We start from the raw sequence: 26,998 nt of genomic DNA, 5'->3' as shown, positions 1-26,998 counted from the left end.
TACTCACAAAACACTGCGCACCATAATTGAATCTCTTTACATAATGTCATGGTACAAAAGTTTTAGTCAAATCCAAATTAGCCAGAAGTTTCTAGGCTGTTATAGGTCTGATTGGGATGTGTCGAAGGAATTTGCAAGAATGTGAACTTGGAGAGAGATGCACATTTTTGAAAGTGGGGAAGAATAGATGGTGACAATGTAATGGCCTGACTGTCCAAGCTGAATGTATTGATCTAAATCTCGACTTCAGGCTAGACTTCGGGAATAAGACTGTAAGAGGCTAAAGTGTCTTTTTCCTCCAGCCTCACTTGGCTGCATTTCAGTGGCTTTTGCAGATTCTCTCTTTTGTCCAGTCTTGAACAGTGAACTTGACTCCCAAATTGAGTTCTCAGTTCCAACATCACTCCCTCCAAAAGCTTTACCTCTTCGTCTAATCTCACATCTCCTGACCCCTACACCTGTTACCAGTTACCATCATATTACCCTGTTGTTTTTTTCCTTCTCGTTAGTTTATCACCTGACTTGATTTCAACTTCCATATACATCTCTAGGGATGTCCTGAGGACTGTGTTGGTACTTACTGTCTGTGTCTCCAACACCTAGAAGATGACTGAGTACAAGGTGATCATTGATAGGTGTATTGACTACAGTGTATGATGAACTCAGAATACCATAGTCCTTCAGCTACGAAAGAAAATGGGTGGCAATCCTCAAATGCGTAAGAGTTGCTAAGGAGCTGCCTGTGAGGGATGCATATTCCCAGAGAAACTCTGGGTTGGCGATGGAGTGAGTGATAAGGGATCCTGGACCGCCCTTGTCTAAAAACCCAGGCGGTGATAACCAGAGTAATGCAACCAACGATGTGATTGCAATTGGCAAAATTCCAACCTGAGGCTCTGTTACCAGGTGGAGAAAAATTCAATTGCATGATGATAAGAGCTAGGATTTACTAGCATTTGCTAATTGCTAGACCTGGAGATTAACCCACTCATGTCTCACAAAACCATATGAACCATGATTGGTGCTATCTTCACTTTCCTGGGGGTGGAGATGGAGCTATAGAGCAGCTCAGATACTCACCCAGGGATTTTGAACCAAGGCAGCCTGACACCACAGAGCCTGTGATCTTATCCATTATGCAACATGAAGGCAACCCCAGTCAGGCTCCAGGAAAAGCTTTCTACTTTTACTCCCTCTCTCTCTGCTTCTTAGAGCCTCTCAGTTTAGATTCCCTCCTGTTGCCTGTACAAGCTGCTACATTGTCTCCCTATATCCATACCACATCTGAGACAGAGGCAGCCCCAATTTGACTGGGTTAATTTGCAGGGGAATCTGTTGACAGTCTCCCAGAGATCTCAATATGCTTCTTGTTGGTGGATGGGGGAGACACTGGAGGGTCTGTGTGTGTGTGCCTGCCATTTCTTCTGTTAGATACTTATGTTCTGAGATTTCGAGACACCTGGAAAGGCACTGTTCCTTTTCTGCTAATTGGATGCCGGTCATAGGGATCACCACTGATTTATGTTTCTGATAAGAGTTCAAAGGCAAGCTGTTTCCCTTTGCCACTAGGGTTTACCTCCACATCTTGATGTGGGGGGCAGGTGATGTTCAACCCAAAAATATTGGGAATGCAGATTCTGTAGACATAGCAGGTTTGCACTAGTACAGTGTGAGTAAAGGCGCAGTTGAACACAAACCTGATTACTGTCACAATAATTAGCTCCTTATGACGAAATTCAACTAGAAAGTTTTAATTTGGAAGATTGGAATGAGAAACTCATTTCAAAGCCTTGGAAGATCTGCATAAGAAACCTTCATAACATTTTGGGCTATTGCACGTTTTTCTATATATAATTGCTTTTTAAATACGTTATCAAATATCACCTTACAACTTGGGTTTTTGAAATAAGTCTCCTTTTTGTGAAAATAAAAAAAACTCATCTAGGAAAATAACATTACACGCAATGAGCCCACCAGGATTTAGCTCTGAGCAACGAGTCTGGTGTTCCCAAAGGAGAAAAGTTCTCTAACTGAACAAATTCAAAAAGCAACAGCAAAAGACACACCATTCACGCCCATGAATAGTCTTTGTCACGTAAGGTCTTTGTATCTCTAAGCGAAGGCAGTAGACTTGGTGGTAACTGCCACGCTGTTCCTGCTTATCTCCCAAAGTTAGTGGTTGTATCTTTCCTCACAGGTTAAAATGGCTGGATTAATCCAACATACAAGTAGCAAATGTCAAGGCTGCTAAATGTGTGGTGATATGCTTTTACTGTGCAGAAGAGGTATTTGTGATTTGCCTACTCACAGGTATTGACAATCTCCCCCCCGGGCAGGATTTTTGTAACATTTCATTCGGCAATACGAGAATGAGTCTCAATCTTAGAGTGTTTGACTTGGCAGAACCACAAAAGGCATTTGCGAAGGTGCTTTCTGTCCTTTGAAGGAGAAGACAAAGCCCTGAAGAGCTGAGATTTATTTTAATCTGGACGAAGCAATTCGTCATCATCTATTAGTTTAACAAAATCTGTACTGGTAACCATGTTGTCGTTTCCCAGGAAACCACAGGAAAAAGCAACAAAAAACCCCACAAATAACTTATATAATTACTTTATCCAGTGCATATACATACTAAAGGTTCAATTGTGAAATCATTCATGTTCTAACAGCTGGCTGAAACAGCAAGCTCGGTGAATTGCCTCTCCAGGTAGGAAACAGGGCAAGTGAAATAAATTAGCTTCCTTATGCTAGGCTGGATTTCCCATAGTTCTCTTGGGCTGACGCAGTTCCTGCACATGCAGCCTTCAGAGAGGGCTGATGGTGGCTCACAGGGATGGGTACACGACTCACATGTATTGTTCATTTCACTCCCAGCCATTGCTGTGGGGATAGCTGATCTGTCTGTCAGTGCTGAGGCCATCTGCTTTTGAGCATCAGCTTTCAGACTTTAAAAAAAAAAAGTACTTGATCCTTGGATCAATGCCCAAAGCCAACCTGGAGGACAGGTACTGTCTGAGCCTAGGGATCATCTGCCTGATATCTGAGCCAGAGCCTCCAAAACACCCATACAGAACAGACTGAGGAAGGTACCATTCAGGAATGGTCCACCAATCCAGTCACTGGACCAATGTAAACCACCCAAACCAGCTTCTTTTTTGAACTTTATTTTCTTGAGACAGGGTCTCACTCTGTTGCCCAGGCTAGAGTGCAGTGGCATGGTTATGGCTCACTGCAATCTCAAACTCTTGGGCTCAAGTCATCCTCCCACCTCAGCCCCTCCAGTAGCTAGTACTTAAAAAAGTATACCATCACATCTGGTTTGGTGGACTTTAAAAAATCGTGGAGAAGGTGGTTTCTGAGCCAGAAAGAGTAGCATTTGAGGAGCCGTAATGCCTCAAGCAGCCTTGAGGGACTCTGCAAAGCAATCTCATTTAGTGCTCATAGGTAGGTAGTCATGGCTATTTATCAGGCGAGAAGACTTGGCCAAGGTCACGGCACTAGTCTACCGTGACAGTTTACTCCCAGACTTCCCTGAATCCAGCTCTTTTCACTAAATCACGCTGTAGCTCAAGAAAAATGTTGTAAAACCACTAGTGGGAATTAGGACTTGCCAGAAAAAAAGGAAAACAATCTTTTGGAAATGTTTGAGATTCCTGTAGCAAATATGAAGGGTAGGAATAATAGATACCCATAGATAGTCGTGCCTTTGCTGTTTGCTTTTGTATGAAAAGCAATTAGGCATCAAGAGCCTATGTTGCATGCAAACAAAACTCAAGGAGATAAACCTAAAATGTGGTGTGGTGTTTGGTTGCATTTCCTTAACAATGCTCCCAAGTTCTCCAGTAGGGATAAATAGCTTTTGGCATGGCAGTTCTTTTATATAAAAACATGACTTAAGAAAATGGTGTTTGAAGCACGTGCTTACATTACTGGGTTTATATGAACTACACCAGGCTCTCTTTCCCTTCGATGAGAGGCAACCTGAGCTGCTCATGGTCTTTGCGCTGAGTAGCAGATTTATTTTGGAAGAGAAATAAGGCAAGGGAAAAAGCAGCCACCTCTATGGTTGGACACGTTTCTACCCAAGAAGGCTGGTATTTGATGCAAGAATGATTGCTCCAGCTCTAAAATTATATGAGTGCCCTTGGATTCAGCCTCTCTCTCCCTAAGCTGTTCATTCCCAGCTCTGCAGACCCAGAGAGGGCTTGGCTCAACTTACAAAGCTAGGACCCTTGGGAATGTGCACCTGCTCCATTGCATCAGAGTGTCCTCCTTTACATTCCAAGAACCAAGAAAGATCTTGCCATTGGCCCCTACAACTTACCTGCTCAGAGCTCTGAATGTAAAATGAATCCCTTTTTTCTTCTTTTTAATTTTAAATCCACATTAGTTTGGGGAAGCAAATAAAGGGCAGATAAGTGCTTAAAAAATAGTCTCAAGCCTCTCAAACTATTGGAGGATTTCTCTTGCCTCTGATGAGGCTGGATGAGGGTGAGTTTTGTCGAGGAGTTAAATGCAGGAGCTGCACCAGCCAGTTGATCCTCTTAAGAAAATGTGAGCATTAAAAAACCCTTCTTGTCAATGCTATCACAGGACCTGGGTTTCCAGGGAATTCCCCCAGAACAATTGCCTCGCTGCCTTTCCGAAACATCTCATCTCGGCCTTGTTCTCTGGCTGTGTATGCACTGGAATCCCAGAGCAACATAGTTTATTGTTTTAATATCTGTCTGACACAAAGCAAACGCATCCTCTAGTGACTCCTTATCTGTCATATGTATTTCTGTGAAAGAAATATCAAGACAAATAAGATGTTTGGGGGCACACCACGGGATGGTAGTTTTTGCAATTGGCGGCCTTTTGCAGAAGCAAGACACCCATCAGAAAAAGATGAAAGCCGCCATTCTGCATTGAGATTAATAACTAAAGCAACGACAGAGAGCTGCATAGCAGCTGCCTGAAATGTGGCTGCCTCTTTCCAGAACTTTCCCTTTAAACAACTGGGGGGTGAGAGGTTCAACTAGTGGCTTTAATTTTTTCTTGGAAATGGTTAAAAAGGACAAACAACAAAGTGGGTTATGATGATTACTCAGCCAAAGAAACAACACACGGATGAAGAAAGTTGTGGGGGGAGGGGAGCGGGTAGCGGTTGCAGGGACTAAAAATACAAACGAACCTATTCGGAGGACTGTGATCCAGGTGGAATAACTCCGTTAAGATCAGAGTTAGGAAAAGCCTCTTAGAAATGATCCATTAATCAAATGTGCTGGGTCATGGGAAAAGCTGAGCAGATGGAGAAAAGCAGAGATGGTGCTTCAGTGATGGAGAAAGAATGATTTCTGGAGTTTACCATTGGTGGGTGGGTGGTAGTTGGATAATTTTGCAATGCTGTGGGCAACGAGTTGTTCATCAAATAGATCTGTGCTATGAGTGAGGTGGCAGGGAGAGCATGGCACCTCGTAGGTGTCTCCAGACGCCTCAATCCATGGGTTTGGTGAAGCAAATAGGATCTCAGTAGCAAAGGGCATCTGTCTACAGTGTTGAATAATGGTGAAAATGAGGACATTTAATTCACCTACTGAGAGGCACCCCAATGGCAGTGCTAACAGTGGTTGTCTCCTGTTGGGTGTTACCTCCCAAATATCCCTAGGAGCACTGCCTTTGAAATTCTGAAACTTCAACATTATATTTGTCTATTATGTGTCTCCGGCAAGAATATAGGTATAATAGAAGCCAACTTGAGAGTATCTTCATAGCATATTTTCAGGAAGTAGAATTGTACCTGGCATATGGAAAAAAATTCAATAAAGATTGGTTGAATGAAGTAACATCTTTCAACCCCCTCCCCAATCAAAGGACTAAAAGCTAGAAGGAATTACCTCTGAGAAAATGACGAAGAGGACACAGGTAGGCTGCCCCCATAATGCTCAGCCACAGCAAAACGGAAGCAGTGTCTGATTCCCTGATCGGGAAGGGTCCAGCCCAGAGGATCTTTTACAGCCAGCAATGTTGAAAGTGTGGGGGGATGGAAATGGAAACAGTTCAGACAGAAGATCCTGGGTAAGACAGCGGCGTCTTCACATTTTGCCCAAGGAAACTAGGGCAGGTCTTAGACTAATGGCAACAGAATTCAGCCTCCGAAACCAGACTTGTTCATTGTGCAAGCAAAACTCACAACCAATTCCTTGTATCTTGATTAAATATAATTCAAGATCATTTTGTATCATTTAAATCAAGATCAACTAGTATCTTGATCTTAATAGGTACCAAGAGAAAGGGTACCTATTTTTATGTACTACTTTACATCATTTAAAATGTGATAAAGTGGGCCAGGCATGGTGGCTCAAGCCTGTAATTCCAGCACTTTGGGAGGCTGAAGCAGGCAGATCACCTGAGGTCCAGGAGTTCAAGACTAGCCTGGCCAATATGGTGAAACCCCATCTCTACTAAAAACACACACACACACACACAAAAAAAAGCCAGGCGTGGTGGCACACACCTGTAGTTCTAGCTACTGAGGAGGCTGAGGCAGAATTGCTTGAACCCAAGAGGTGGAGGTTGCAGTGAGCCGAGATCACGCCATACCACTCCAGCCTGGGCATCATAGCGAGATTCTGTCCCAAAAAAAAAAAAAAAAGGAAAAAAAGTGATAAAATGCTACCAAGTGCAAAAGGTACATGAGAGTGCACACTTCAATTTTCTTTCTTATTTCCACCCCCAAGCAGCCAGCTACCATGTTCTGCCCTTTCAAGTGAGAATGAGGGCCTGACAAAGAGATTGAGCCTAAGGGCCATAGTTTACCAATCTGGCCTGCAGACTGTTTTTGTAAACAAAGTTTTATTGGAACACAGCCACATGTTTTCATTCATGTTTCAACCTAGAAGTCTATGGCTATGTGTAGAGTAGTCTACTCTCAAGCTACAACAAGAGTTGAGTCTCTGCAACAGAGGCCAGATGGCCTGTAAAGCTGAAAATATTAATACTATATAGTCTTCTAAATAATTTTGCTAAGCCCTGGTCAGACATATCAAAGAAGGAAAAGCTGCCTCGTCAAACTAGATGGGATGGGGAGGAGATAGCACAACCTTGGCCCAAATAGAGATGCTGGACAGCTGCTGAGAGGTTCTGCATGACCACTCCCTACTCAGCCATTTCTTGGAGTCCATCCTGTTTGCAGCCTCTGTGGGAAAGTTCAGAGAGTAGTGAACAGGGAGGCTTGGGATTTAAACAGGCTTGGTTCAAAGCTGATCTAGCTGGGTGATCTTGGACAAGCTTCTTAAGGCCCCCAAGCCTAAATTTCCTTCCGAGAAAAGGTAGTATAATTAATCACACTGTCCTATACTTTCTTCTTAAGAAAGCTAATGAGAAGGGCTTAGCAGAATGCCTGACATACAGTGAGTGCCCAATAACCATTACTTATGATTATGGATACCATGATTTCAGGGCTGGAACAAAGTTAACAGGAGTTCACTGAAGTTGCAGAACTTCAGTAGGGGGTGGAAGGGAGGAAACACCAAAAAACTCTGTAATGAAGATAAATCACGTTTTAATGCAATCTTTTAACACCCAAATGATTTTTTAAATCCACGATGAACAGACTATCAAAACTTAAATATAGTGCTGGACTAAGCCAGATGGGATTTTAAGGCTCCAAAAAGAAAAATTAATAAAACTTACTCTGTCTTGATATTCTGTTAATCATGGATCTTTTTCTATTACTTTAGATTTTTAAAAATACTGCATTAAAATGCTATTTATGAGGAGTCTGGGTACCCCTTTAATCTTTGAAGTGAGCACCTCACTTGCTTATGCTAGTCCCAGAGCTAGTTATTTTTAAGCACCTCTCCATAAAATACTAGAAAAATATCTAGGAGGAAAGGGAAAAGCCGTCAGTTACTGGCAAGTGAGGGAAAAAGAAGGCACAGTTCTTTACACCAATGTGTCAGTAACACAACGACCTGTATGTGTACTTTCTATTAACTGAGTCCAGCCCACTGACATTTTCTGTATTGTGCAGAAGAAAGAGGAAGCTGTAAATTAATTTAGGTCCTTACTTTAATTACAGAAGCCCATGGAAGTTCTATCAATTACCCAAAAGAAAAATAGTGCAGGCCTGATGTATGTATGTTTCTGCCACTTAAATCATTGTTTTATGAATTCCACACAATTACTTCCATAAAATCTGCAATCAATATATCAATTAAAACTAGGCCCCCACCACTTGCCCTTGAGTTTCACAGAAGTGAATAAAAGAGGAATTGATTTTGCCTTTTGATAACATTCAGGTTCCCGAGCATTTGCCCATGATATCTTTTCTTTTGAGGAGGGCGGGGTATCAGGGTTAAAATTTCAGGGGAAATGATCATTAATCTTTCATTAACTTTAGGATTTGTCCTGATGTGGATCTAATGTTCAACTCTGGCTTTCATGGAACTGTGGAAAACACTCACTGACATAGATAAAGCAATATGGAACCATAAGGAAATTTCTTCTGGAAAACACTTTTCTAGCCCTTGACAAATAAAACTGACATCTCTGTATCAAGGGGCTTGCTATGGACTGAATTATGTCCTCTCCACCCAAATTCATATGTGGAAGCCGTAACCCCCAATGTGATGGTATTTGGATATGGCGTCTTTTGAGAGGTAATTAGCTTCAGATGAGATCCTGAGGGTGGGGCCTTCATAAGATTCGTGCCCTCATATGAAGAGACACCAGAGTGCTCTATTCCACCCCCTACCACCGTCTCTCTCTGTCTCGTGAAAACATGGGACAAGGTGGCCAGCTGTAAGCCAAGAAGAAAGCCCTCCATAGAAACCCAACCTTGTTGGTACCCTGATCTTGGACTTCCAGCCTCCAGAACTTTGAGAAAATGAATGTCTGTTGCTGAAGCCTCCCAGGCTATGGTATTTTGTTGTAGCAGCCCAACCTGACTAATATGCTGCAAAACAAAACTTGCTCTTCACAGGGATTTTGTAATCCAAAGTGATGTCTAAAAATGATTAGAATATACAGATACATTTGCCTATGTAATTAAAAGTGTATGGTGGAATGTGAGCAACATCAATGGTCAAAATAGAAAATACATTTGCAACATCTAAGCTATTTATAGGTTATCCTCCCAATGAACAAGTGTCACTCACTGTGAATTGACAATAAAACGAGAAAAAACTCAAACGGGAAGACGTATACTGGAAATTCAAAAAACGTAAAGTCTAAATGAAAAATGTGAAAGATGATGATCATTAATAGGAGAAAGGCCAGATACAAACTAGAACAAATTGAGATGTTATTTTCCACTATGCAATTTGCAAAATAGAGCAACACATGGCAGTGCTGGCAAGAATGCTGGAAGGGAACCAACAGTTCCATGTTTGGGAATGTTAAATGTAGAAATGGATGTAGTGGTAGGTAAGAGTATTTGCAAAAATTTGTACCATTGCCTTGCAGAGGGAATATAAAAAAAAGTAGCTTCGGCTGGGCTCGGTGGCTCACGCCTGTAATCCCAGCACTTTGGGAGGCTGAGGCTGGCGGATCACAAGGTGAGGAGATTGAGATCATCCTGGCTAACACAGTGAAACCCCTTCTCTACTAAAAATACAAAGAAATTAGCCAGGCATGGCGACGGGCGCCTGTAGTCCCAGCTGCTCCGGAGGTTGAGACAGAATGGCATGAACACAGGAGGTGGAGTTTGCAGTGAGCCAAGATCGTGCCACTGCACTCCAGCCTGGGTGACAGAGCGAGACTCCGTCTCGAAAAAAAATAAAAAACAAAAAGTAGCTTGAATGACTATGGATAGAGAATGGTTGAATTGGCTGTCAACCATTTATGCGATTAAACAGTATGAAAATACCTAAAAGGCTGGGAGATGGTCACAATGTATTATTTGAAACTAAATATGATAGATATATGTAATGTCCATGTAACGTCTGTGTATACTCTCCCCTGTAAAGTCAAACTAATAACACACTGCCCCCTGCCCCCCCCCCACCCCCCACCATTGCATGTGTATATGTCCTTTCCTGAATAACCATGCAGAAAATGTAGAAAGATACTGGGCATCTACACACATTTTAACGGTTTGTGTTACTAGACAAAGGGATATTATTCCCACATTATTCCAACTGTGTGTGTATGTGTGTTTACTTGCACACTTCACACTGATTTCAACGAGCACCTGTTACAATTGTAATTTAAAATATATTCATAAAATCCTGAAGAAAACAAAATAAATATTTACGTCCTTCTGGAAACATCTACTTCATACGTAAATCAGGATCTGCCATAGCTTGCTTTGCTATTCTGAATCAGAAGGCAACGTTTTCATTCATGGAACCAATGATTTACCTTTTGATATGTCAGCTAATGAAAATGAAATTCATGTTTTAATTTGGAAGAGATGTGGTATGTTCTTTACCTTCCTGTTTCTGCCTGGTGCCAATTTTGGTGTTGGGCATTTGCCATATGCGAAACAGCGCTGACACTAATACAGCTAGCACCTTTTCCCTGGACAAAAGGAGCAGGCTGACCGCTGGCCTTCAGAATGGGGTGGACAGTCCACAAGTCAGCAGCCCTGCCTGTTTCACTAAACCTTTCTGTTAAAGGGTTGCATTGTTTCTATTGAAAGCCTATGGAAAAATACTAATTGCAAATGTTTTCCATTTGATACTAGGTGAGCTTGCCTAATTCTCTAGAGTTGTGTTCTTTCTTCATTTAAGTCGGATAGAAAGCAGGCCCATTTTATACTCTAGATGAGAGTAGTTTATTAGGATGTGTAAGAGGACACATGATGAACTGTGACACAATTTGAACTAGGGTTTTAAACCCGCATGAAGTTCGGGGTGAGGGAGAAAAACTGGAGTCATTTGGGGTCCGATGGAAGACTCTATGCAATTAGATTGTATGGAAACAAAGTTTTGAGTGAAAAATCTCTATCTTAATACTCTTATGTGTCCTGGGTCACATTATTAGGATGATCCACTTAATGTGGTGTTGGGAACCTCACCATTATGCAAAAATGCATCCTTGAAGGCAGATAACTTCAGTAGGAATTATTTTCATTACAGACGAATTCAGCAGGGTTCCTTTAAAAACCATCTCCCCTACTGCATTTAAGGGTGTTACTTACAGATGATTAGCTATTTGGCTAGGAAGAGGTACAACTTAAGTCTTAAAAAAATCTAAGGCCAGTTAAAGATCCATGGAGGAAAGAAATGCAAAAAAAAAAAAAAAAAAAAAAACCCACAAAAACAAGGCTCCAGAGTTATCCTGGAAGTCAGTAGACACATAGGATCCAACATAGCAAAAGGGTAATTTACACACACCTTTCTTCAGGAGTACAGCTGTTAAACAGAAATGAGGAACACACACATTTTCAAGTTAAAAAAAAAAGAAGAGCATCCTATGTGATTGCTGAGAAGTATGGTAGCCTCAGCTTCAAGGGCAATGGTTGGATTCCTAGAGAAAAAGTCTGCACCCATCAGATCTCAAAGACAAAATATGACTCTCAGCCCTGTACAAATCGAACCTTCTGGGAGAACAATCCTGGATGACCATGAATATAACTCCCGTGTGTGTGTGTGCGTGCACAGGCCTGCATGCAAACATGACCCTTTATGTGCTGGCTGCCCTGTTGCAGGAAATGGGGAATGGCTCTGTACTGGAATATGCATCTAATCCAGAAGAGAAAAACGTAAGGGAATGTTGCAAAGTCAGCAGTCCACAAACAGCCTAGACCAAAAAGCCATAAAGGAGAGAGGAAACCACAGCAATGTATCTTAGGGATGTACAGACAAACTTAACATTCAACACCAATGCATAGCCTGTACATAGAAATAACTGAAGGCCTCTCTGGCTACCCAACTGGAGAGGGAGAGGTCTCAGAGTGGGTCACCATTACAAAATACTAATCGAGCTTGACAATCTGAATACCCTTGCTTAAGTATCGACAAGTGAAGATTCTTAATGTAAGAAACTAGTTTTTCTTTTGCTTTTTAATGGGGTAGTAAAATTAGTTATTTTCTTTAAAACTGTTCTATCAAAGAGCATTTATTTTAATATTTTTGAAGAAAAAATTGCTATGAACCTAAGTTCTCAAGAATGGGGGAAGAGGTTAAAATATAACATAATGAAACAACAGAATACTATGGGGCCATTAACATATTTTTATAAAAAGCACATGGCATGATATAAAATGTGCAGGTAATGTGCCCGATACAATTTAGAAACGAAGGATGTTGGATGCACATTATACAGTTTCCATAATTGTAAATTTTTACTTTAAACTTAGAAAAAAGTAGCTACACCCAGTGCAGTGATACTGTATTTTTAATACTAAAACTGAAACTTTAAATTGGAGATCAGTACACTTCTTCTGTAAAGAGCCAGACTGTTAAAATGTTAGGCTTTGCAGGCCACCTAGGTCTCTGGCACATTCTTTATTTTGTTTTTTCAATCCTTGGAAAATCTAAAAACTATTCTTAGTTCATAAGCCTTGTAACACAGGCCACGGGCTGGGTTGGGTGATCTTTGCTTTGGATGGTTTCCTTTTCTCTGTATGCTTCGGCTATTTTATTATGGAGAACTTGAGAAATATTTTCATGGCAATGTGAGTAGATGCTTCCCCAATTCACTTTAGAACAGCTATACCAATTCAAACTAGTACACTTTTGGAGTTGTTCACTTCTGTAAAGAAAATTGAAATATAGATATGTCATGTCATCATATACAGCCATACTGTCCAATATGGTAACCATTAGCCCTATATGGCTAATAAATACTGCATAAAAATGAGTGCCTCAGTTCCATCAGCACTGTGCTAGATAGCATTAAGATTTTATCCCAGACACTTACATAGGGCCACAACGTTAGACCCAGCCCTTTGGTAAGTTTTGGCACACCAACTCTCCTTCAGAAAATAATAGAGAAGGAAGAGCAGGTAAATGAAACAGTGATCAGATTTAGTCAAATGGACTCAGAAAGGCAGCTGAAGGTTGAATAATTTTCCCAGGTTCAGAAGACAGATCTGTTACACAGTGGCTCTGGGATTGCCCTCCATTTCCTCAGTTGTAAAGCAAACATTGTGATACCTACCTGGTGCTGGTTTTGAGAGGAATACACAAGGCTAGACAAGTGAAAATGTGTAGTAGCATTACAATTTCAGGAGACACATGCACACACATTTACATCGGCCCCAAGGAGGCCCTTCTGAATTTGTGGTCACAAATTCAAAAAGAACCACTTCTTGCCAGTATGGTTAGATTTGGGCTTCTTGGGAGGCACAGAAAAACGTCTTGCATTTAATTAATGCCAAAATTGCCATTAAAGATTATACTCTGGGCCGGGCACAGTGGCTCGTGCCTGTAATCCCAGTACTTTAGGGGGTTGAGGTGGGTGGATCATCATCTGAGGTCAGGAGTTTGAGACCAGCCTGGCCAAGATGGGGAAACCTCGTTTCTACTAAAAATACAAAAATTAGTGCGAGTGGTGGTGCATGCCCATCATCCCGGCTACTTGGGAGGCTGAGTCATGAGAATTGCTTGAGCCCACGAGGCAGCGGTTGCAGTGAGATGAGATAGCACCACTGCACTCCAGCCTGGGTAACAGCGAGACTCAGTCTCAAAATAAACAACAACAACAAACCTCTAATTGTGAGAAACGACTGGCTGTCACACCTCCTGAATACTTCAGACCCTTGGGTGTGTCACATGATATTTTTGGTTCCCTGTGACTGTGGTAACCTTTGCCCCAACAGCGAGGAGGTTGGTTTTCCTCAGCTTCACAATTTAGGAGATGAAGATGTTTGGCTTTGACATGACGGTGAGGATTCTCCTGTGTCTCTTATCCTTCAAGCCTGGTACTCCTGCTCTCCTCCCCATCCCTGCCTTTTACAACTACTCTGAGAAGTAGCCCCCAACCCTACTCCAGGCACCCAGACTCACTTTTAAGCACTGACCCTAAAGACAACTCATTCAGCAGTTATGGGAACTTCACAGGATTTACACACATTGTATAAAACAGATGATAAAGTTTCAGCTGTGGCTGGGAGACTCTTTCAGAAGGGGTATACCCTCTGGGAGAACATGGTAGGGTCAGTGGTGACTTTAATTCTTCTACCTGCTCTGGGAATTGGGATGAGGGTAGGGCATCCTTCAACCCAAAGCATCCATCCGAGGCGGAGAAATCTTTGGTTCTTCTACGTCAACATTGTGATCTACTTCCTGTATTTTGGGTCTCTTCCCTCCAGCCCCTGATGGCTAGACTTATCTATGTTTAAAAGTGCCCTGACTTTCTAAAAGACATTTATTGTTGCTGCCCCTGCACTTGATTAAATGACGGGGGAACCACATTTCTCTCTCTGCTCCTGCACCTCCTCTTCCTCCTCCTGCTCCACCTCCTGGTCCTGGTCCTCCTCCTGCTCCTCCTCCTCCTCCTCCTCCTGGTCCTGCTCCTCCTCCTCCTCCTCCTCCTGCTCCTCCTTATTGGAATTACATAGCAAAAATAGAACAGCCTAGGAAACAAGTGACTAGCTGCACCGTGAGACAACCGTGTACAAGAATCCTGGTCAAGCATCTTTTGCTAGGCAAGGGTGCCTTTTGGGTGGCCTGTATATGCTATTTAAACTATTTTTACATTAATTTGCAAAGCTGTGATAGATGGCAGGCAATGAGCTAGAGCTTCCCACCCTCCCATGCCCCTCCCCGCCAACCCCATGCCCACATTCCCAACCGTTGGGACCCAATCCTGATGGATCTAACAAAGAATGTCCAGGACATCTGGGAAGTGGCATGAGAGACAGAGACATGCTTATGAAAATTAACTTCACCTCAGAGAGAGCCACAGAGAGGGAGGGGCAGAGGGAGGGGGAGAGCACTTACATGGCAGGGAAGGTGATTGGACTCAGATTTATGTCACAAAACAAAAAGGAGCCACGACAGTGGGCTTACTTGCAGAAGTATATACAAGTGAACTGGGGGCACTGTACATGGAAGATCCCTCCTGGTTGGCCTGGCACAACAGGACCGTGCCTACGAAAGAGAGAGAGAGATGGTATCTGGTTTGGGAATTGGCACACTACACCTGAGAGATCACAGCAATGCAACCGAGAAACGCAGAGACATGAAAACAGCCACATCCCAGAGCGCAGGACAAGGGCACCCAACAAAGCCCGCTGCCTTAGCCAAAGGGAATCAATGGAAGCCCCCGCACCCTCCACAAACCGGCCCGCCAAGCACACGTCATGACTTTTCACATGGGGTTGTGTAGCGTGCTCTGCTAGCCCCAGGGCCCAGGTTCAGATCAGCAATGGAAGCAGCGTGGTATCCTGAAAAGGGAACTTGAGAAATATCGGAGGGAACTAGATAGTAAGCCTGACTCAGACACCTCTTCACTGTGTGAGCTTGGCAAGTCACTGTACCTCTCTGTGCCTCGGCGTTTCCATCTGGAAAATAGGAGTAAATATACCTACCTCCAAGAAGGGCTGTGCATCGCATGACGCTGGCATGTAATAATCACTCAATCAACAGTAAGCATACATGTTGATACGTTTATGGAAAACTGTACCTTCCTTTAAACATCAGTCTTTCCGAATCAGTTCTTCAGAGGAAGAACCAAAGTAAGGCAGAGAAAGAAAAACTGCAACTTTTTGCCATCCCTGGGACCCACCCTGGACCCACGCTGGACACTGGGTGAGAGAATCTTTGGCTTCTGCATTCCCACTTTCTTCCCTAAAGCTCTCTGCCTTCCAGCCACAGAGGCTGCCTGGCTCATCCTGCAAACCGCGGCTGCATTGCAGCAATGACTTGCCTCTTCCTGATTTAAAGCCAAGGGCACTGGGTTTATCCTTGCAAGATGGAATTTTACAGCGGTGAATAATGGTGGAATCCTGAGATACCTCCTCAGTCTATGACAGATTTTGAACAACCACCCACTCCAGGGATGACCGGGGTCAGGAATTGTCAGGGTATCAATTCTACTTTCCCGCTGCTGCAAGACTCAAACTCCAAGACTTTGAAAAGAACTAGAATTCTGAGGAGATTTAAGGCCATTACTGGTGATGGAAATGCCTCCCTGTGGTTTCTGGTCACTTCCTTGGCTAGGGAAGGTCAACCACCCCAGTTTGATTTGGGTTCCCCTGTTAGGACCACCACGGGAAAGCAATCTACCATGATAAGCCAACCTTACAAGTTCCCCAGAACAGGGAACTTTTCTTCATCCTTGGAGACTTGCCCTACGGAATAGTTCTATGATCCTTCGGTACCTTCCCTACGATCAACAAAAATGTAGTTTAAACTTGCAAAGTGTGTGGGGCCCTGCCACATAGAGGGACTGCAGGGGGATGTCATCAACGGAGAGTAAACCAGATACAATTCTTCTTAACCCATCTCACTCTTCCCCTGTTAACAGTCTGACAACTCCATCCACTCTTTCCCAGGGAGAAGCAGCCCAGGATCAGAGGTTCTACCTGAAGGAATGTCTCATAGTCCTTTTCAATCTGGTATCCCATGCTTATAGCTGGAGAACCACCACCCCCACCCCCAAAATTGTCCTTCACACAACAGTGAAATTAACTTGAAAATAACTAATCTTCTCTTGGTAGTAAATATATCAAGAGTCTGGAGGGGTGTCAGTCATGACCCACCCGTGCTAAACTAGTAGTTCTTTCTTGTTCATTTTAAAACAGTGTATCAGCCAGGTGTGGTGGCTCATGCCTATCATTCGGGTACTTTGGGAGGCTGAGGCAGGTAGATGACCTGAGGTTAGGAGTTCGAGACCAGCCTGGCCAACATGGTGAAATCTTGTCTCTAATAAAAATACAAAAATTAGCTGGGCATGGTGGCAGGCGCCTGTAATTCCAGCTACTCAGGAGGCTGAGGCAGGAGAATCGCTTGAACCCAGGAGGTGGAGGTTGCAGTGAGCCAAGATCACGTCACTGCACTCCAGCCTGGGTGACAAGAGCGAAACTCCCCCTCCAAAAAAAAAAAAAAAAGTTTATCACAAGGGATGAGATGATCCTTTACATGGTTTAACCTCTCCTCAGGTATTTCCAGTTTTAGCAGGTCACTGGCGATTAATAGCAAACAAACCAAACTCCAAAGAATGGAGATTGGGATATGAAACCTACAAGGGGAGGCAAGCTACCTACACCAGGAAAGACAGTTAGTCTCCTCTACAGTCAGTGCTCGTTATTGATGAGTACTCCTGTGTGACTCTGCAGTGGTTATCCATGTGCTTCTGCTCACTGCTAGAAATCTTAGAAATGAATGTTTCTATAGAACACACAGAGTTATCAGATCAGAATTATCTAGAATAGGATCCTAGCAGGTGGATTTAGGGAAAGCTCCTCAACCTTCTCTCCTGTGCATGCCTGGTTAAAAAAAAACACTTTTAAAATCAGATCTGAAGTTTCTTGGGGTGCCTAAATTTCAAGAGAAAAATGTATAACTGTAACAAAAACATACGCAGAAGGACATTTCAGTATGGTATGGTTAAAACCCTTGGGTCAATTTGCAATATCCTCGATGCAATTTATAGAATACCACTGGGACACAGCACAGATTTTTGCCTGGAAAGCTAACCTCTGGCAGGGCATCATGAAGCATTCCTAATTTTTTTTTAAGCTGTGGATTCTGAGAACCTGGACTGAAATAACTTCTTTGGATACTTTCTTAATAGTTAAAAAAAAAAAAAAAAGTATGCAATAATTTTGACCTTTTATAAAACAAAATGTATGCCTTCACAGGACTTGGTTTTTGTTTTATCTAAAAGCATCCTCCAATTTAATTTGCAAAGTACTTACTGTATGTTCCCTTAGTGCTTTGTGACCTTTTCTTAAAAGGAAGCTTTGAATTCAACAAAACCAAAGCAGCAGAGAACACTGCAACCTCCATGCATTTTTTTGGGGCACGGAGTCAAATAGGTAATAAGGTACAAGTAGCAGTATGAAGAGTGCCTGCAATGTCATTCCAAGTGCTTCTCTCTATAGCCTCAACATAGCTTTTCAGTGAGTCCACTGAGCTGGATCTTCTGTCCGTCCCTAGCCTTCAACATAAACCTTCTACTGTCAAATGCCAGGAACCTTCATCTGTATCACATGGTGACATTGGAACTTCTCAGACTTCTGTGCTTTTAACAAATTCCTTATAATATAAAGATGGCAACTGGGGTCAATTTATACCACTACCTACCCACTCTTTAGCCAGAATGGAATTAATCATTTTCAGTATTATCCTTTCCTATTGACCTGGAATCCTCACAAGCATTCTCAACACAGCCAGTAGGCAATGATTCCCATTTGATTAGAGTTGAAGGGAATCAAACCTTCATGCCATTCCTGCTCTTAGAGTTAAACCATTTGAAACTGACTTTTTTTTTTTTGGACAAATACAATTGAATGTTGCCAAGTTCATGTGGTTCAACTTAAACAAAAAAGTGGCTTCCCTTGTCCTCCAACACAGTTTAAAAGTGACTAGTCCTCGGGTGAATTAGTCACTCCCTATTCTATGCTCTGATCTTACGTTTTTAAACCTCCCTGATAGATCCTTTGTGGTCCTGTACTACAATTTTCTAATTATATATTGGTCAGCTGAACTCCAAAATCCAGCTGGGGTAGCCAAATGATTTGGCAAAATCCAAATCATACGTATCTTTTCATCCCCACCACCTAGCAAAATACCTGGTCCTCAGAAGGATTAATGCATACGATTGAATTATAATACATTTTTAAAAAGAACTCTCCACTTCTATCTTTGCTAAAAATAGTGGGTTTTTTTCCAACCAATCCTTCTTCTACCTATTGTTCATGGCAGGAAATTTGCATGCCTAAAGTTTAAATAGACTTACAAACTACATCTAACTTTTATAGATTGAAATAGCTTCAATCTATTTCACGTGTTGTCTCTTCTTTCCTGGTTCTTATAAAGTTGGCTCATCCAGTCTAACAAGAAACCTGGGCAGCCCTGACTGTCTGTATCAGCACCTGGCAGAGACTGAGCTCCATGGGACAGACCTCAATCTCGGAATAATCAGAGCCCGTTCCAAAACCTGTCACACTTGCTTGTTCTGAGTGCTGGGTCATCGGCATCCCCACATCCTGGCAAGATGCCCCACAGCCACTCCAGCAGGATTTGGAATCCTCCACTGAGGAAGGGGTAAGCCAGGGTCAAGGCCTCAGACTGGGCATCAGAACCCTTTCTGCTCAGCCATAGTCTCCCTGCAGTGTGTAGGGGATCATTCCTGGCCCCTGAAGGGGCAGGGACAAGCCTAGAAAGGATGCTTCCCATCACAGACAGGAAGGAGGAAGCGTTGAAAAGTGTTTACTCTGCTGCCAACCCCGAAGTGAGGAAAACTGGACTGAAACCGGAACAGCAGTGCAGTTTCACAGCTCCATGCCTTTGCAGAGGCTTTGTCTTTCTCCAGGAATCTTGTCCTTACTCTAGATAACTCCTTTTTTGGATTCAGCTCTGCCTTCTCCTAGAAACCCTATTTATGTACCTTTGTCTGGCCGAGTTCAGCTTCCTTTCTCTGCTTTTTAAAATTGTGTTGTTGTAATCTGTTTAATGAGTGTCTTCCCCCATTGATGCTACTAATTCAAAGAGATCAGGAATCATGTGTTTATCTTCCTATCCTCACGCGTTCAGGAACCTAGACTAAGAGGCAGGAAGCAAATGAAAAGAGAATCCAAAGGTTTCTGATAGGCAGCCATGTTATACTTTCAAGAAATAAAATTAAAATGGAGGATGGGAAGCAAGAAAAGGGTGTTTGGCAACGTCTGCCCCTTCCCTTTTAGTATCAAGTAGGCACAGTTCCAAGCCATCACATAGTGAATAACTAGAACCTTTCCTACATAATTTCCAAATTAAAAAAAAAAAAAAAGTGAAAGGAACATCCCAACTGCCTGGCAACTGGGAGCGGTCAATTAGCTTCATGAGCTGCAAGATTAAGATGGGTTAGGATATCTGAAGAATCCCCTGGAAGATGCAAACAGCAACAGCTAGACTTCATGAAATAGCTAAGATGGAATGAGCATTCTGGGGTACCTGTGCAGGAAGTTTCTGTATACGTCTTCCACTGTCTGTACCTCTAATACAGGAGTTATTAAGAAATTAAGGCAGATAGTAAGGGTAAAGGTTCTAGGTGGAAATTTTCCTGTAATAAGAAAGCACCCCCAAACCATCTCTTTTCTAACAGAAAAGACTGCTTGAAGACCTGGGCAGGCAAGCTTTGATATGCAAATACCAGCCATTAGAAACACGGTTCAGTCAGTATGGTGATTCCTGCTGTCTTCTCCTTATCACCACCTGTGCCCAGTGTAATGGCCACCTCCAGATAACACCATGTGTTCAGAACATCATGGCGACCTGCATTTACATATTAAAGGACTAAGGTGGGAGGGCTAGGTTTTTTGCCAGCTACGCAAATGACACACCTGGCCAAACCAATCCCCTGGGCTGTATGCAAATCAGACACCACCTCCTCCAGCCTCCCCTATAATCTACCACTTTCCTGCCACACACAGGCTTTCTCTTTGTTCCATGCCCCTTTCCCTGGTCTCTGTACGGGGAAGTGGTTCTTTTCTTTCTTCCTCCTTTCTTGCCTATTACACTTTTCGCTCCTTAAAACCACTCCACGTGTGTCCGTGTTACTCCTATCAGTGCAAGACCAAGAACCTTGACATTCCTCCAGTCATCAGAACTGTACCACCTCTACAAACGTTTGTGTGCTGGTGCAGAGTCACACAAAAATAGAACTCTCCACTGAGATCTGGCTTTCCTACTGTCACTCAGCCAAGGAAAGAAGCTTACTCTGGAAAGAGGGCTAAGAGGAGCACCCTAGAACCCTGCAAGGCAATGGCTGAGTGAGTACAAGTGCTTATTAGTCCCTCCGCCTCTAGTGTTCAGCCAGGAGACGATGGTGTAGTGAGTATTATCATTCATTTGGCAGGTACTTATTGGCATCTACTAGTGTATGTGCCAGGCACTGTGCTGGGCTTTGGGGCACATCTGTTGAACTCCATGTGCTTTTCCAGAGGATGACAAGTTATCACTTTTAGTGCTCATATGCTCAGTAACAAATGTATACATGAAAAGGAACAAAAGAATGATTCTGAATATCAAACCAAACCTTAGTCTACATAACTAGTCACATTGCTCACTAAGTATAATTATTTGAGAACAATTTTTATTAGATATAACTATTGTGGTTTTGGCCAACATTCTATATTTCTGCTAAATAATGCTATCATAACTGAAAGTTTAGGAGAAATAGGAATCAATGCTAGAAATGTTTTGATTCTACATCAAGAAAAAGCTTTCTTCAATATTTGCCAAAGAATATTTACTTTGCATTTGTCCTTCCATAATAGGGGTCTGATGTCATTAGTCCTTCCTTACTGACATTAAAAGAGACACAGAACAACTAAGTCTTTTCCCAAAAGCCTTACCAATCAGAGGTAAATTTTAGATGAAAAACAAGTTATTTGGGTTCCTAAATTGTCACTGATGTCATCAATGAGTCCTTCCTTCAGTCCCTTATGGTAGAATCATTTTTAAATGCTGTAACTCTGAGTACTTCAGAATGTGACTACTTGCAGAGAGGTCTTTAAAGGTGTAATTAAGTTAAAATGAGGCCATATGGGTGGACCTTAATCTGACACATCTCCTTGCAAGAAGAGGAGATGAGGACACACAGGGAAACCCACGTGAAGACAGAGAAGATGGCCATCTGCAAGCCAAGCAGAGAGGCCTCAGGAGAAACCAACCCTGCCAACACATGATCCAGACTTCCAGCCTCCAGAATTGTGAGAAAATAAATTTCTGTTTAAGCCAGGGTTCCCCAACCCCCGGGCCACGGACCTTACTTGACCACACAGCAGGAAGTGAGCTGCAGGTGAGCCAAACAAAGCTTCATGTGTATTGACAGCCTCTCCTAATTGTTCACGTTACCGCCTGAGCTCCACCTCCCGTCAGATTTTCTCAGAAGTGTGAATCTTACTGTGAACTGAGCATGCTAGGGATCTTGGTTGTGTGTTCCTTATCAGAATCTAATGCCTGATCTGTTACTGCCTCCCATCACCCGCAGATGGGACTGTCTAGTTGAAAGAAAACAAGCCCAGGGCTCCCACTGATTCTACATTGTGGCAAGTTATATAATTAATCCATTATATATTACAATGTAGTAATATTAGCAATAAAGTACACAAGAAATGCACTTGAATCATCCTGAAACCATCCCCCTTACCTGGTCCAATGGAAAATCTGCCTTCCACAAAACCCAACCCGGGTGCCAGAATGGTTGGGGACTGCTGGTTAAGCCACCCAGTCTGTGATACTTTGTTATAGCAGCACTAGCCAACTAATATACCTACCTACCTTATCATGAGGGTCCCCGACAAAGTGACCCACAAGCCTCAAACTTCTCTTGGACCTAGAAGCCAAAGAGGTTACCATGAGGTCCCTATCGATGGAGGTGACTGCTTTCAATTGACAGATTTATCCAAAATTTACCCAAAGCCCCAATGGACTATGGATACTTTTACAGTCATGTGTTTTTGAACACCAGACTAGCATTGAGCTAATCCATGTAAGAATATTTTCACAGTTAATCTCTAATTCTTTTATACCAGCCAGAAAGATGAGCTGCTCTGAAGGGTTATGGTAGTTTTAAGTATAGGGATATTTCCATTTGGGCACAGATGTTGCAGAAAAAATGTTGCTCTGAATGTTTACTTCTTATAAATCAAATCATGTTTTAATTGCACCAAGGGATTTCCATATTTAAAGGGGCCCTGAAGCGAATCTGTCTATAGTGTAAATAATCCCTCACTCCAATTTATTTTTATAAGCTTTGGTTTTCATGATATTCAAAAAGAAATATACCACTTCTTGCTTGTTTCCTCTTTTTGCTTTTTATTTTGACATAACTTGAGACTTTCTGGAAAAGTCACAAGAATAATAGAACAATAATTTGTTCCTTGATTATTTATTGTTTGAACATTTTAATGATTCACTCGAACTGTTCACTTAATCTCCTGCAGCCAAAATTTAGGCTAATAGTGGCAATGACAGAAAATATTCAACTTAACATGATAAACCTAACAATAAGAGCTCCCAAAGTGTTTTACTGAATACCTGAGAACCACTGGGTATTCTGTTCAACTTTAACTTAGATTATCATTTACTCTTAATGACCCTCTAGGACAGACACTATTTTTATACCCATTTAATAGATGAAGATACTGAAGCATAGAGAACTCTTTGTTCTTGTCCAAGGTGACTCACATCTTGTGAGGCTGACTGCAAACCATACCAACCAGATTCCTGGACCCATGGTTCTAACAGTCATCTTCTAAATCAAGTGCTGCCCAACTACAGACTTCCGGCCAAATCCAACCTCTCCCCCGTCCTGACCCCCGGCCCCCCACCTATTTTTATATGGTCTGTGAACTAGGAATGCTTTTTACAATTTAAATGGTTGACAAAAATGACAGCAACATCTGACCAGTGAAAATAGTATGAAATTCAAGTTTCAGTATCTAATAAGTAAAGTTTCATTGGAAGATAGCTACATCTATTCATTTTTGTGTATGGCTGCTTTTCTGCTAAAATGACAGGGCTGAGTAATTGCAAAGAGACCTTATGGCCTGCAGAGGCTAAAGTGTTTACTGTCTGGCCCTTTACAGACAAAGTTTGCTGATCAGTGTTCTACAATCCCTTTACTGCTTGGAACAATACTAACAGTAACTGTCTCTCAGTACACCATTAACCCTTCCCCAGGGAAATGGCACTAAGTATTTCAGAGGCTATCATTTGATCAATACTTGCCCAAAAATTAATTTTATTTCATTTTTGTTCAAAACAAACTTTAAAACACAGGCTTTTAAAAATATTTGCTCAAAATTTATTTTGAATTCATTGTTTTTCAAAACAATAAAACAATTAGGCCAGGTGTGGTGACCCTGCCTGTAATCCCAGCACTTTGGAAGGCCAAGGCAGGTGGATCGCTTGAGGCCAGCAGTTCAAGACCAGCCTGGCAAACATGGCAAAACCCCATCTCTAACAACAACAAAAAAAGCAACAACAATTAGCCAGGCATGGTGGCATACACCTGTAACCCCAGCTACTTGGGTGACTGAGGCACAAGAATTGCTTGAACCCGTAAGACAGTGGTTGCAATGAGCTGAGCTTACACCACTGCACTCCTGCCTGGGTGATGGAGACTCCGTCTCAAAAAAGAAAGAAAAAAATTCAAAAAGTTGTTCCATAGAGTATTTGTGGAGGTCTATCAATTTGGTTACAACAAAAACAATGGAAACAAGTTTTATCTTGTAACATATTTGTCCTTCAAAGTTACAGGTGTCAATATATAGATAAGAGGACTACTAGGGCCTTGCTTCTCAAACTCTACTATGCTCCAAATCGCCTGGGACTCTTCTAAATGCAGATTGTTATCTAGGGGGTATGGGGTGGGGCCTGAGACCCTGCATTTCTCATAGGCTTCCAGGGGATGCAGATGGTACAACAGTAAAATGCTAGGGATTACATAGGAACCTCATGTACAGCTAATATTGACAGTGCCCATTAAGCTGGCACTGGGTTTCAGGTGCTATACGAGATGTACTCTACATACATGCTTTTTTCTTAACAAACCCAACAGGAAATGAAAGCTCAGAGAAAAAGTAAAATAAAGCTAAACTATAAGCCAGTTTTGTCTGACTCCAAAGCTTAGATACTCTCTCTCAAAGCTACACCTGTTTATCAATGTTGATACTTGGTCCTGAGTTGATAAAAACATAACCTTCAGCATGAGAGTGATCAATACCCATTACCCGCATTACAACAAAGCCACATCTAAGAATTCTGAAGCTGCCGTCTGGCTGGAAACACCTGACTCTTCTAGGCTACACATGTTCGCTAGAACCTCCTGATAATGTTTAAGAATTTGCAATAGGGTTTTAAATCCAACCAAGGAAGCCTTTGGGCAAAATGTATCTTCTACAGATAAGAAAAATCCTACTTGCAAGATTGGAATAAGACATAGAGGAGGAAAATGCAGAGAGGAGAAATAGTGAATGTTTGAGATTTCTATAGTGTGTTGTTGAAAAAGCATAGGCTTTGAAACTTTTAACTTCGTTTTAGTTCCTGACCTTGCTGACTTCAAGTGAGTTGACTTCGGGTAAATCGCTGTGTTTGCCTCAGTGTTTGCATCTGTCAAATAGGGACAAAAATGTGTACTTCATCGAATATTACTGAGGATTAGAACTACGGCATGAAAGTGTTTGGCAAATAGTAATCAGTAAGTGAGTCAACAATAATCATGGAAATAGCAATTGTTATTGGGTATCTAAAACAATGATGCTCTGAGGACTTACTTTGGTTTTAAGAAAGGAAATAGCAAATTTGTAGCTATTCAACTATTTTGTTTGGCCACTAAACATAATGCTAAACATAATAGTTAATGACAAATATTTTAGTATTAAATGAATTGCAAGCACTTACATTTGGGAGTTTTAATGTGATAAGACGTGTCTAGCTTCTTGTGGGAAGGCAGGGGACAGACCATGGTTGCCTGGCTGAGGATTCCTGTCTGGCAGAGCCACTGTCGGCAACCGTGGGAAGCCACTACTTGCTATAATCGAGGCATAGTGCCTCTGATTTGGGATATTTCACTTATTTATCTCTCAGCCTGTTCCTAAAAACATTTTAGTTTGCAGTCTCTGATTAGGAAAAAAAATTAGAAACTATCGTTCAACTGAAAACAGTGGAGTTTACAAGTCTCTGCAAAGAACCTAGAAGGCCTTCTATACTCTCGTCTCATCTTAGGAATAATAGCCTCTAAGATGCTGTAAGAGCCTGAAAACCTATCTAGAGAGGCTTCTCTATTATTGCCTCTTGCATATTTCAAGTACTATTACAGAACTATTTAGGAGGGATTCTATTTGTGGAATGAGGACGACATTGTTCATCTTGAATTGCCCTCCTAAGCCTTCTCAGATTAGGCTTAAAATTTTGACTTCACTTTTTTGGTGAGAGTAGAAAATATACATCACCTTTCAATCTCTCAAAGACTGATTGGATGAAGTTGTCTATGCCTGCCACAACATAAACACACACACTCCCCCTTCCCCTGTTCTGGTTAAAAACAAACATAATATTTCAGCTGGTGAAAATCATTTTCAAAAATGAAAGAGAACTAATAGGGAGGATTTCAATCTTTACAATACCACGTGCACATCAAACACACACTAGAATCATACAAATGGGTTTTTTTCTCCAGAGGACATATCAGTGATATTGGGGTGTTCGTGTTTTAAAATGATACTGGGTTTAATACAATAAGTGTGCATTGATTAACCTTTGCGTCAGATTTAAATGTATAACCCATTAACTAATTTAATCTCTCGACAAAATAACAGCCGTTGGCATTATTCCTTGAATAATCCTTGTTTAGTTTCCATAATGGTATACAGTTTAATGAAAAACTCATTAGAATGTAGCATACAGCATAATTAATTCTGGCTGATTCTTTTGGTGTAAATAGCTAATGCAGATGCGGAATTCCATTTTCCACTGGCTTTATTAATTTTTCATAAACCAGTATTTCCACTGTAATGGGTTATAACAGTTCCATGGAAGTTCCAGAAATGCATTAACTGTCATCGATGTAGTTACTTAAAGTAGGGTTTTGCCATTTGTCAGTTGGTTCTTCAAAACTACATTTTCAAAAGACAAAGAACAGGACAGCTCTGTTTTATACTTAGAGAATGAGTATCTACATAAAATTAACAGAAAGGGTATTAAACACTATTGGGTCAATTTATTTGTATTTACACACCAACTTAATTGGTTGGGGGAATAAGAGTGGGAAGCAAAAAGTCTTTCAAACTAAAGAGTTTATAATCTAATCAGTTAAAACATTAAAAAAAATCATGTCGCTCTGGGTTTGAAATTGCTGGTAATTTACTTTCTTAAAACATTTAGACAAAACCAGGAAATAAGTTTCACAA

At 41.8% G+C, this 26,998-nt stretch overlaps 1 protein-coding gene across 11 annotated transcripts in view; it reads right to left on the bottom strand.

Annotated features, from left to right (window-relative positions):
* Positions 1-26,998, bottom strand: part of RBFOX1 (RNA binding protein, fox-1 homolog (C. elegans) 1) — a 1,723,406-nt gene that overhangs the window by 68,610 nt on the left and 1,627,798 nt on the right. For 8 of the 11 annotated variants that reach the window (XM_011961363.1, XM_011961368.1, XM_011961360.1 and 5 more), the window contains one exon: positions 14,943-15,023. The exons of the other annotated variants lie outside the window; for them this stretch is intronic. In XM_011961363.1, coding sequence (XP_011816753.1) covers positions 14,943-15,023 — 81 coding nt within the window. The remainder of the gene's footprint in view (positions 1-14,942; positions 15,024-26,998) is intronic. 11 annotated transcript variants of the gene reach the window in all.

The sequence above is a fragment of the Colobus angolensis genome, unplaced genomic scaffold, assembly GCF_000951035.1.
Source record: "Colobus angolensis palliatus isolate OR3802 unplaced genomic scaffold, Cang.pa_1.0 Scaffold55, whole genome shotgun sequence".
Taxonomy (NCBI): domain Eukaryota; kingdom Metazoa; phylum Chordata; class Mammalia; order Primates; family Cercopithecidae; genus Colobus; species Colobus angolensis.
This window is presented reverse-complemented; position numbering and strand designations above follow the sequence as displayed.